The sequence below is a fragment of the Quercus suber genome, unplaced genomic scaffold (assembly GCF_002906115.3).
Source record: "Quercus suber isolate HL8 unplaced genomic scaffold, Cork oak 2.0 scaffold_68, whole genome shotgun sequence".
In the NCBI taxonomy this organism is placed as follows: domain Eukaryota; kingdom Viridiplantae; phylum Streptophyta; class Magnoliopsida; order Fagales; family Fagaceae; genus Quercus; species Quercus suber.
In genome coordinates, this window is record NW_027069533.1 from 1,609,284 (window position 1) to 1,622,164 (window position 12,881).

Below are 12,881 nucleotides of genomic sequence, written 5' to 3' on the forward strand. Positions count from 1 at the left end.
AAATTACATAACCAACAATTATTTGAAATCACAACAAAGATTAACAAAGAAAAGAAAATCCAAGAAACTAATTTGTAGTCTTCAAAAATAGTTGGTAGCAACATCAAAGAATCCATCAGCGCAGAGGATAGTTAAACTTGAAAAGGGTGTCAATCACAAACATGAACAGTATTAATCAGCCTAATAATGCTCCCCATCAATGACAAGGTTGAATGAAAATAGGGCGTACTCAACCAAACATAAGTCAATTTGCATCCAAGAAACACCTATTTATCACGCCTAATGAAAAAAAAACTTACACCACCATTTCTAAATCAGAAATAGAAAACCTCAACCACAGTCAAATGGAATAGTTTAACAGAACAATCTAAAACAATAAAACGTTACATATTGTCCTCGAATGGAACATTACAACCAAACATAACAATAAAACTGAGTGTTTATTCCCATAGGGATCCAGAAACTACTAAAACATAAGACATTTCAAAAACAGAAAACAAAAACGAGGCAGGGGGGACGACCCCATGCAATCTTACCTGTCTGCTGATGTGTGTTGATGTCTCGCTCAAGTAAACCAACATGATCAACAATACTAAGATTAAATGTTTATAGCTTGTCCTCAAACTCAGACAATGGTGTCATCTGCTCCTTCAAACCCTTCCTCTTGCGGATGTCTATTACAAGCTGCGAAGCCTGTGTACCAGATTCCAACGGATCAGAAGACATCATGTCCCAGTGATCAAAGACACATTGTGGGAAAGCCTGCCCTGAGGTTGCAGCTCTCAAAGTGCTTGAGAATCCAAAAGACTCAACGACAGGTAAATATGCCTTGATGTTGTAGAGTGGAGTACCAGGCCTCTGCATTTCCTCAAACACATGTCCACGTTTCTGATTAAGAACACTGTAGATGCCACCAAGTGCCTGCTCAGGAGCTTGAATCTCCACCAGGTACACAGGCTCAAGAAGCCTGGGCTTGGCAGTCAGCTGGGAAGCATAAATAACCCTCCTGGCAGTAGGAATTACCTGACCACCACCTCTGTGGATGGCATCAGCATGAAGCACAACATCACAGACTTCAAAACAGATACCTCTCATGTTTTCTTCAGCCAGTGCACCTTCCTTAGAAGCCCACTGAAACCCAGCCACAACAGAATCCTTAATTTCATTGAGGTACTGGACTCCCTTACACATATCAACCACCATATTAGGTCCAGTGGTCTCAGGGCCAAAACACCAGATTTTCTTTGCAAGATCCTTATCCCAGCCAAATTCCTCAGCCAAGATTTTGGAACGAACTTTAGGATCATCCCTTGGACCAATACGACCGTCATCAATGGCCTCTGCAAGCCCATCTTCCAGAGGACGTGCTTCCATGTACAGACGGTTATGCTTGTTGGGTGACTTGCTCATCACAGTACGGGAAGACTTCTCAAGGACTGTCTCGCGGAAGGAAACAACAGGGTCAGACTTAATAATTTCTGCTCCACCCATGAAATCATCCTGTAAATCCTTCAAACAGATTTCAAGGTGGAGTTCTCCTGCACCAGCAATGATGTGCTCTCCAGACTCTTCAATAGAACATACAACCATAGGATCTGACTTGGCCAAACGTTTCAGACCTTCAACAAGCTTGGGAAGGTCAGATGCAACCTTGCATTGAACAGCCACACGGACAACAGGTGACACAGAAAACTTCATGGCTCGGATTGGGTGTGCATCAACCTCCTTCTCATTTGTCAAAGTAGCATTCTTGGTGATATATTGATCCAATCCAACCAAAGCAACTGTGTTACCACAAGGCACATCCTCAACAGTTTCCTGCTTCTTCCCCATCCAGATAACAGTCCTCTGCACACTTTTAACATAAAGGTCCTTCTTTTCACCAGGGACGAAGTTTGGACCCATAATTCTAACCTTCAAACCTGTAGAGACCCTGCCAGCAAAGACACGGCCAAAAGCAAAGAACCTACCCTTATCAGAGGCAGGAATCATTTTTGATACATAGAGCATGAGAGGCCCATCAGGATCACAGTTCCGGATAGCATTAGCATAAGCATCATCAAGGGGACCCTCATACAAGTTTTCAACACGATACTTTTGGGCCGTGGAAGGGGATGGAAGGTGAAAGATCATCATTTCCAAGAGAGCACTACTTGCTGGGAGCCAGGTCTGCATGACACGCTTCATCAATGCCTTCCCCATTAAGTCCTTCTCATCAGACTTCATGGTGACACCAAGCTTTGTCAGCATGGGCCACAGTTTGTCCTTCTGGTCATTCATGCAAGTGTTGATAATCTGCTTGATGGGTTCATAACAGAACTGAACGAAACCACGCTTGCAGGTAGCAGAGCCAGTGTTCTTAGTTGTCCACTTCTTGGTAGCAGGGTCAAAGAAGTTCTCACCCCAGAGGCGCTCCATCATCTTGGACTCATCAACTCCAAACTTGGAAGCATACATCTTAGCAAAATTGGTTAGAGTAAAAGCCCAGCCGTGCAAACCAGCAGAGAAAGCAACAGTTCCTTTCTCGGGGTAGACCTGGACATCACCAAGGAGGGGATCTTCATAGGTAGCCATAATGACATTAGCATTCTCAATAACCCTCTGGAATGTTTGGTAAGCCTCCTCTCCATCAACCTGGAGCTCAAGGAAACACCTGTCCATCTTGTTAACAGTCAAGACAGGCCTAATCCTTTCACCCAAGGCTTGTCGGAGCACAGTTTCTGTTTGGACACAAACACCTTCAACACAGTCAACGACCACGAGTGCACCATCAGTAATACGAAGAGCAGCTGTGACCTCGGATGAGAAGTCAACGTGTCCGGGAGAATCAATGAGATTGATCAGGTACTCATTTCCATTACGCTCTCCCTTGTAGCTCTTTAGAGACTCAGTACTCATCTCATAATAGAGGGAGATACCCGTGGATTTGATGGTAATTCCACGCTCTGCCTCATCTGCACGGGTATCTGTCATACGGACATCACCAGCAACTTCTTGAGCAATGATACCAGCAGCAGCCACAAGAGAATCAGTAAGCGTTGACTTCCCTGCAACATTAAAAAAGAATAACTCAGGACTTGTATCAACCCAATGAAAGTGATTCCTAGATAAGTATAGCAATTTATGCCAACCATGAACCATCATCGAAGACATAATAAGAGCGAATGCACAAACATCTAAGGGAATTCAGGACCAGGAACTGGCATAAGATGCGTAAAAAGACCAGAGGGAAAATAACTCTAAGGATACTGTAATTAGATTCATATGCCATATGCCATACATATGCGCACAACATGAAAATGCCATTAACATATGCACAATATGCAATACATCCCTAATGCGTCACCACTACACAACTTTTACTGCACTTAATGACGGAAAAACATAAACACAATTTACTCCCTTGACAGAGTCCCATGAATCAACATGGGTAAAATGTGTGAAACCTCATACCATGATCAACATGCACAACAAGCCCTGAATGGGGCACTGTGCATCCAGGTTATAAAGTAAGAAGCAAAATATGCATGAAACCTCATACCATGATCAACATGGGCAATGACAGACATGTTACGGATGTTATGTTTGTAGTCCATAATTCTGCGGAGCTCATCAGCTGTGAACTTCACCTGCAAGTATCAAGAATATTTCTCAATTCAGACCATAGAAAGCAAAAAGGAAAATTTAGTAGCCTGACAAGAGCAAAAGGGCACTAACCATCTTGACTAGTCTTTAAATGACACAATCAAAAATTTCTTGGAAGAATCAAAGAACACCTGCCCACCAAAACAGTCAAATATTCAATTAAAAATCTGCATAGAATGCTCTACACCTGTACTCTTCCTGTTCATCCGCAACCATAAAAAACTAAAGAGAAACAAACACTTTACTACAATAAAAGCATCAGGGAGAAATTATTTATGCAAGTCTCCATGATCTCAAAACAATGTTTTGCCAACTTAACTCTCACTTTCCATAATAAAAATAAAAAAAGAAGTTTCGCAAACTTGTTTTTCTTTCACGAAAGCTGTAGTTTTTTTTTTTTTTTTTTTGATAAGTAAATGAGCTGTAATCTTTTTTAATAATTGTCAATTAAGATTCACAATAATCCAACATTAGATTTGCTTGATTCTCGCTCTCCACGCTATAAATATATATTTTTTTTAATTTTAAAACTGCAGTCTTTTTAAAAATAATTTCCAATTAAGATCCACAACAATCCGATATTAGATTCACATCATAAATATACGTAACCCCTAAATTCATTAAATGGAAACAATCCCAAAACAATAGATCACGTAATAATTAAATCAGCAACCACAGTTCCTAGTTTTTTTATAAAAAAAAAATAAACATACCATAAATGAACAAGTTATAATAATAAAAGAACACTTTTTTTTTATCGGCATAATAAAAGAACACATATTAACAAAAATAATCGAAACCATTAAACTCATCTATAATGATTGAACTTGATAACCACAAACGAACACTTATTGATAATAATAAAGGAACAAATATTCACACACACACACACACACAAAATCGAATCCACTGCTATAGATGATTAAACTTGATACTACCCAGATGCAAAAAAGGCTAGAAAACAACATATTCAACATCAAAAAACGAAGAACACCCATCTATAAACATGTCGGCTAACAAATACAAGCTAGTTCCAGCTGACCCATATGAGCAAAACAGTCAAATCAAGCATAGAAAACACTGATCTTTATATAGAAACTACAAGATATCAAACACCCATTTCCAGATCTTTTAAAAAGTCAATCAGATAAGCAGGAATAAAGCTATATTTAGATACCAAGACCCAAAAAAGGAAAGTCTGAGATCCATTTCCTTATCAGAGTCAGTGATCTAATACAAGAAATGAAATACTGACCTTAAAAAAACAGGGCTTTGGAGCAAAAGAGAAGGGAAGTGATATTGCTGTTAAGCAACGCTGAGAGAGAGAAAGAGAGTTTTAGGAGAGAGCGCAGCCTCAGCTCAGCAGTTTGCAAATGTGAGGCTGACAAATTGATGTGTTTAGAAGAGAATATATTTAGGAGTGCTAGGGTATATGCTCTTCAGCTAGGGTTTTTCCATTTGGGCTGTGGGCTCTGCAGCAAGTTTTAGTGGGTTTTTTACTACTAGCCCATAAAATCTATTTGTTAAATACTCCCATTATGGCTGCTCTCGAGTTAGATAATGGTATGGTTAAAGGAATTGTTTGTGGTTCGAAACTCATCTCTCCTTGCGTTAATCTAAAGATAAAGATTAATGGTTTTATGATTTTTTGCATCACTTTAACTACTCCAATTGAGTTTGAAAATGAATTAAAATGAATGTAAGGTAATAATAGAATAGTTTTGGAGTATAATAAATGTGTTTTCACTCCACGTAATAGTAGATCTTACTAACTAAAGGAAAAAGTTAACCGATTCTCTAAAGGGCCATTTGGTTGGACGAAATGGCTAAATAACCATAAAATCCTAACAATATAATTAGTTGTCAACGTTTTCAAACTATTTTTTTTTTAGCACCTCGAGTCTCAGAAAATCGAGTTATGCGCTCATACCTCGAGTCTTTGATGCTCGATTTTTATAGTTTGACCTGGCCTAGTTCCACGTGGCATCCCACGTGGAACTCGAGTCTCAGAGACTCGAGGTCTAAGCCAATATTTACCCCACATCCCCCCAGAAAGAAATCAGAGCATGAAGAAAAAAAAAAAAACCTGAAGAAGAAGAAAGAAGCCGAAAGCCAGAAGAAAAAAAAAAGGAAAAACCCAGAAACAGGCGCGACCCAGAAATCAGAGCATGAAGAAAAAAAAAAAACCTGAAGAAGAAGAAAGAAGCCGAAAGCCAGAAGAAAAAAAAAAAAAAAAAAAAAAAAACCCAGAAACAGGCGCGACCCAGGGTCGCGCGGCCTGAGCGACCCAGGGGCCGCGGCCTGCGCGACCCAGGGGCCGCGCGGCCTGCGCGACCCAGGGGCCGCGCGTGCGCGACCCAGGGCCGCGCGGCCTGCGCGACTCGGGCCGCGCGGCCCTGGGTCGCGCGCGACCCTGGCCGCACTGCGGCGCCGGTCGCGCCGGCCTGGGGCTTGCCGGCCTGGAGCTTATTTTTGGGTTTCTCTTTTTTTTTTTTTTTTTTTTTTTTTTTTTTTTTTTTTTTTTTTTTTTTTTTTTTTTTTTTCTTCTGATGAACACATATATATGGTATTTCAGCATCTTTTTCTAGATTGTGAGACTCTCTCTGTGATCTGATTTTTTTTTTTTTTTTGGTATTTTGGTTTGTGGATGAGAGAGTTGGATGCTGAAAATATTTTGAAATTTTTTTGATTTGGACCTCGAGTCTCTGAGACTCGAGTTCCACGTGGGATGCCACATGGAACTAGGCCAGGTCAAACTATAAAAATCGAGCATCAAAGACTCGAGGTATGAGCGCATAACTCGATTTTCTGAGACTCGAGGTGCTAAAAAAAAAAATAGTTTGAAAACGTTGACAACTAATTATATTGTTAGGATTTTATGGTTATTTAGCCATTTCGTCCAGTATCGTCCCGTCCGGGAAGCAATAACAGCCCCTATAAAGCTAATCCCGAAGTAAGAACAAAATACGAGACACAAAAAAGTAGGCATGGTTTCTTTAAGCATCTCCATGGTAAATCTGGTCCTTTTTTGGCTCAGCTTCCTTAGCCTTACTAGTGAAGCAGTCCCAAGTTACCGCTTTCATATCTGTTCAAACAAGACCACCTTCATCCCCAACTCCACCTACCAGTCTAACCTAAAAGATCTTCTCTTTTCCCTTTCCTCCAATTCCACGCGTGAAAATGGCTTCTACAACAACACCGTTGGCCAAAACCCAGAGACCTCAGTTTACGGCCTCTTCCTCTGCCGTGGAGACCTCACCCCAGATGCCTGCCAAGACTGCGTGTCAACAGCAACAAACGAGATTGTTCAGCAGTACTGCCCCGTAGAGAAAGTGGCTATGATATGGTATGATGAATGCATGTTACGCTACTCAAATCGATCAATCTTCTCTGTCATGGAAGACAAGCCAAGAAAGTATCTGTGGAACGTGTTGGATATTACAGAGCCAGATCGCTTCCTTAAGCTAGCGCAAACAACATTGAGTGACTTGGTGCCTCTGGCCGCAAACGCTTCTTCCGGTGCTAAAAAGTTCGCTACGAAAGAAGTCAATTTTACGGTATTGCAAACGATGTACAGCCTTGTACAGTGTACTCCTGATCTATCCAGCTTTGATTGCAATAGGTGTCTTCGGGAAGCCATAACAAACGTGCCTACGTGTTGCAGTGGAAAGCAAGGGGGTAGAGTTATGTATCCTAGTTGTACCATTAGGTATGAGGTTTCTCCGTTTTATCAGATACAAGCCGTTGCTCCACCGGTTCCAGCACCAGCACCACCACCTATACCATTGCTTCTTCCTCATCCACCAGGTGCTGTCACCAAACCAAAAAATAAGTCAAAACTTGTTTACCAACTTTTGATTTTACAGTGTCGTGCGAGTGTTGATTAAGCTCCAGAGACCATGTTTTTAAACAAAGAACCGCAAAACTCTTATTAGTATTATTATTGTTTATTCAATATTTGGAAGAAGAGGGATTTAAAACATGGACAAGAATATAATCCTACTCTTTACTCTTTAGCTAATACTAAGCTCTTTTGAAGCTCTAATCTGTTTAGTTTGAAATAAAAATCTTTATGTTTATGCAGGGAAAAGCGGAATCTCTTGGCCAATAATTCTCACCATTGTTGCTTCACTTTCTGTGTTGGCCCTACTCGCTTTTAGCTACTACTTCCTAAGAAGGAGTACAAAAAAGAAGTACAATTCTCTACCGGATAAAAATGGTAATGAGTAATTTAATTGAATTTATAATGTTTGATTTCCAGATATCTTCTAACTGCTCTTGTAGCCTAATCCCTTATGTTTGCTGGAAATAATTGTAATTACTTCTACTTGTTATTCCAGAAAGTAGAACTGTAGAAGTGACTAGAATATCGTAACGGTGCTTAAATGAAAATCTAAGAAATGCTGAGAGATGTGTATTCGTGTATTTCCTTATTTTTTGATAAACTGAAAACTTTTAGTATAGGAAAGAAAAAAAAATATTACAAAGCATGATCAAGATAGCATCCTTCCAAAATACGAATACATGTACATTTTGGGTTCTTCCATATAAAGCACCAACAGTATGCTCAAAATTATAATTTTTTTCTATGCTTCCCACGCATGGGCCAAAGATTTCACCAATGTTTACCCGATTTGTGTGCGTAGCTGCCAGTGACATTACAACTGTAGAGTCTTTGCAATTTGATTTGGCTACAATCCAAGCTGCCACAAACAAGTTCTCTGAGGATAACAAGCTGGGTGGAGGTGGATTTGGTGAGGTTTACAAGGTACTAGTATTCATTATTTGTTGCCTGTTTTTTTTCTTTTTTTCTTTTTTTTATTTTATTTTATTTTTTTAGTGGGGCTGGGGGTTTTTAACTTATGCAGAAATTCAACTAGTCAAAAAATTGAGTCAATTATATATATATATATATTTTTTTTTTTTCAATATTTATTAGAATTTTTTTTAGTAAATAGTAATACTTATTAGAATACACACGAAAATAGTAATATTAGTATTTTATGTCGAGTTTATAATATATTATTATAATAAGAGTACAACTACAAAAAAACCTAACTTTTATAGTTGTAGACTGAAATTAAATATTTAAATACCTGTCTATTATGAGATATTATTTCTAGATTATTATTAATAAATATATATATATATATTTAACTATTATACAAAATAATAAATTTTATATAATTTTGTTTAAAAATATTAAATAAAATAGGATTATTATTATAAAACATTTATTAATGATTTTTCTTTAAAAAATAAAATTCAAAATTTGGATAATTGTTTAAGGAATTTAGTTTAGGTTAAGTGGACTCAGTCAAATAAGAACCCCTAAAAATTAGACACCTATCATCGTCCAATGAACCTAAGCCTAAACCTTAAAAGGCGGCTAAAAAAAAGGTTCCTGCTGCCTACTTTTCCCATTTACCAACCCACCCACGTGAGAGCATATTATCAAATAGCAATATTACTTAGTCCCATTATTCGTTTTATTTTCTTTTGTCTCTTTGCTCTCTTCTCACTGTGTTTCTCAGAACTCCTTTCTCATCTTCTTTTTCTTGCTCTTCATTTTTTTTTTTTTCTCACTTTCTCTGTTACTAACGGCGAGACTTGAAAGTGTCTGAGAGTGAGAGATGAGAGAGAGACTGAGAGCTGCGAGTGTGAGACAGAGATAAGAGAATGAGACTTGTGACCCAGCGAAAAACGATGCCAGGAAAATGGAGTATGTATCGGATTTCGGCCGGAAATTCGTACCGGACCGAAACAAAAAAATAAAATAAAAAAGAAGCAAAAACTCTTGGGCTTTTGATCTTATAATACTTCTTTTCCAGTCACTTACTGACTTGCTCGCGTTGCCGTTGTCGTTTTCGTCACCACGTTGCTGGTAGTACTAGTAACCGATGCCTCTTTTGACTTTTTCTGTTGTGCCTTTTTCTATTTCTGTTTAGTTTTTACTTTTTTATTTTTTTTATGCAATGTGCCTGACAACCAGCGTGAACATTATGCAAAAGTATGCAACATGGATTTTTTTTTTTTTTAAGAGGAACTTGGAAATTAGAATTTCAAATAGAGTAACTATTTTTACGATATATATTATGATGTCTTTTTTTATTTATGTGTGCAGTATTTTTATCAATATCTAAATATGAAAAATTAACAATAACTAAAAGGATGTTAATTATATTATTATTATTATTATATATTAAGAGGATTCGAAAGTTAGTTTTTTTTTTTTTTAAAATACTTCTAAATTAATTAACTAACAACTTAAAAATGAAATTAAAATAGTAAATTGACAAAAGAAAATTAGTTATTACTTTTTTTGCTGTAAAAAATACCTCCACTTAAAACTTAAAAATAGAGTTAAATTAGTAAATTGGCAAAAATAATAAATTCAAATTTCCACATTGAAATGCCTTCTTGATTCTAATAAACTCCTACGTTTACATTAGTTTAAATTCCTACTTCTATTCTCTAACTCCCTACAAAATATAATCACTCTTATGTTAGTTTTAAAACTCCTCCAATCTACAAAACTCATCCCACGTATTCTTTTTTTTTTTTCTTTTTTCTTTTTGGTGATTGAAAAAAGTATAAACCTCAAATTATAATAAATGCAAATTATTAATCTTTATCCAAAAAAATAGAAGAGCCTCTGAGCACGCGCGTGCTCAGAGGCTAGTTATTATTATTATTATTATATCAATATAACTATCATATTAATTTAAATGAACTAACATTTTATATAAAGATTAAGATAATATATACTTTCAAGGGGGAAAAAAAGATAATATATACTATATGAGATTCTTATAAAAGAACAAGAAGAGAGTTTATGGCCATATATATAAAATTAGAGATAATCTCAAAATAATACACTGATATTGATTAGTATTGAAATATTTCGTTTTCTTAATCAAACTAAAAAATCATTCAATACGGTATTGACTCTCTAAAATTCAAAAGCTTTTGACCTTGAGATTTTATAAATTCCACAACATACACCATTCTAGTGGTTATTGCGGTACGTTCTCAGGGTATATTACTTAATAGACAAGAAATAGCAGTGAAGAGACTCTTAGAAAGTTCTGGACAAGGTGTAGAAGAATTTAAGAACGAGATTTTAGCAGTAGCCAAGCTTCAACACAGAAATCTAGTCAGGCTATTGGGATTCTGTTTGGAAGGAAAAGAAAAGTTGCTCATCTACAAGTTTGTGCCCAACAAAAGCCTTGATCAGTTCCTATTTGGTTTGTACATTCTAAGCATATGTCTCAACTATTTATTTGTCATATAAGATGCGTGGATTAAATTACCTAATATTTATTAGTGTTTTGGAGCCTATGAAAATGCAATAGATAGGAAGAGACAACCCATAAAATAAAATAAAAAAGAAAGATAGGAAGAGAGAATAAATTATCTTTCTATATTTAGTGCTTTTAAAATTAACGAATTAGTAGAATATGCAATTCACTTGGATTCATTTAGTCTAACTTGAATATCGAATTTGGATGGGTGTGTAGAATCCGACAAGAAAAAAATATTGGATTGGTCAAGGCGTTACAAGATTATTGAAGGGATTGCTCGAGGGATCCTTTATCTTCATGAAGATTCTCAACTACGAATTATTCATCGCGACCTTAAAGCTAACAACATACTATTAGATGAGGATATGAATCCAAAAATATCAGATTTTGGCATGGCAAGGATTTTTGGGGTTGACCAAATTGAAGGAAAGACCAAGAAGGTCATTGGAACATAGTAAGTACCTGATTATAGTGTCTATATATATATATATATAATATGTTCTTATTAGTTGATGGACATATTAATTGTTTCCTTCCTAGCAGATTAATCTAGAAAAAGAAAAAGATAGGTCATTCTAACCTAAAAATTTCAATATCAAGTAACCCATGGACAATTTAGAGATGCATTAAGTCCAGTCTCCTTTGTAGCACAAGTTAGATATATGTAGTGCATTACTTCTTTGTAGAACCCAGTTAGCTTTGAATCTGACTAATAATATAAGTTAAAGATTTTATAGTTTTATTTTTATTTTTTTTAAGTTTTATTTTTTTTCTAACATTGTTGAATTAATGACATTGGTTTGTAGTGGTTATATGTCTCCTGAATATGCAATGCATGGACAATTCTCTATTAAATCTGACGTCTATAGCTTTGGTGTCCTAGTACTAGAGATTTTAAGTGGTAATAAGATCAGTTCTCTCTATCAATCAGAGACTACTACTAAGGACCTCTTGAGCTATGTGAGTATGCACCACGTTTCATACATATATATATATATATATATTTTCCTCATTCTGTAATTGCCAACACCACCCCCAATTGAAGGGGAGAAATGGAGACAGTATTTGAACATTTACAAATTGATGCAGGCTTGGGAACACTGGAGCAATGGAACAGCCTTGGAGTTGTTAGATCCAACTTTAAGAGATTCTTACTCAAGAAATGAAGTCAACCAATGTATCCATATTGCCTTACTTTGTGTTCAAGAAAATCCAGCCGACAGGCCCACAATGGCAAATATAATTCTAATGCTTGACAGTTACTCTGTTACTCTAAAAACACCTCAACAACCCGCTGTTTTCATACTAAGTAATACAGAGCCGACAATTCCAACGTAGTAATTGGAGTCAGATGAACCTTCAAGCAAGTCAGGGCTGTCGTCTGGTAATGAAGCATCAATTACTGAAGCATATTCTCAACTGGTTTGGGTGGCCAGTTAGGGCTCCTCCACAACTATCTCTTTAATTAATAAGTCATGGAATTTCAAACACTATGTTCTATGTATATTATTACTTAATAAATGTACTGAAACTTCACGGATGATAACATGTACACGTATTATCATTCCAGCAAGAAGACAAAATAAATTGGAAACCTAGTTGTACTGTAATCAATTTAAATTGTTGTAAAATTGAAATATTCCTCTCATTACTTGTACCTTTTATATATATATATATATGTACACACACTAGACTCATCACTCCCGTTTTGCGCGTGCAATAATATTCTTTTTTATTTATTTGTTTTTTTGGTTTAGTGTAATAATGTTTAAAAGTGATAGCTTTCTCAAAAAAAAAAAAAAATTGTTTAGAAGTTATATATAAACAACCAATTGTTTTTTTTTTTTTTTTTTTTTTAAGAAAAAAGTTTTAGAAGTTATATATAAACAACCAATTGTTTTTTTTTTTTTTTTTTTTTTAAGAAAAAAGTAA

The 12,881-nt window shown here is 36.3% G+C and overlaps 2 protein-coding genes across 3 annotated transcripts; one reads left to right on the top strand and one right to left on the bottom strand.

The window, feature by feature from the left end:
- Positions 1–368: 368 nt before the first annotated feature.
- LOC112038254 (elongation factor 2) lies at positions 369–5,049 on the bottom strand. Of its 2 annotated transcripts, XM_024071054.2 has the most exons (4): positions 4,901–5,049; positions 3,718–3,776; positions 3,542–3,629; positions 369–3,047 (listed from the first exon to the last, which is right to left on the bottom strand). In XM_024071054.2, the coding sequence occupies exons 2-4, from the start codon at positions 3,718–3,720 to the stop codon at positions 607–609; spliced, it is 2,532 nt and encodes an 843-aa protein (XP_023926822.1). In that variant the 5' UTR covers positions 3,721–3,776; positions 4,901–5,049; the 3' UTR covers positions 369–606. The 2 variants fall into 2 exon arrangements, with proteins under 2 accessions (XP_023926822.1, XP_065629126.1); XM_065773054.1 differs by lacking the exons at positions 3,542–3,629; positions 3,718–3,776; positions 4,901–5,049 and adding an exon at positions 3,454–3,460.
- A 1,515-nt stretch (positions 5,050–6,564) lies between these two features.
- LOC112006150 (cysteine-rich receptor-like protein kinase 10) lies at positions 6,565–12,597 on the top strand. Its single transcript, XM_065773055.1, has 7 exons — positions 6,565–7,452; positions 7,730–7,864; positions 8,292–8,413; positions 10,682–10,892; positions 11,166–11,403; positions 11,756–11,909; positions 12,039–12,597. The coding sequence occupies exons 1-7, from the start codon at positions 6,633–6,635 to the stop codon at positions 12,285–12,287; spliced, it is 1,929 nt and encodes a 642-aa protein (XP_065629127.1). The 5' UTR covers positions 6,565–6,632; the 3' UTR covers positions 12,288–12,597.
- The last annotated feature ends 284 nt before the right edge of the window (positions 12,598–12,881 follow it).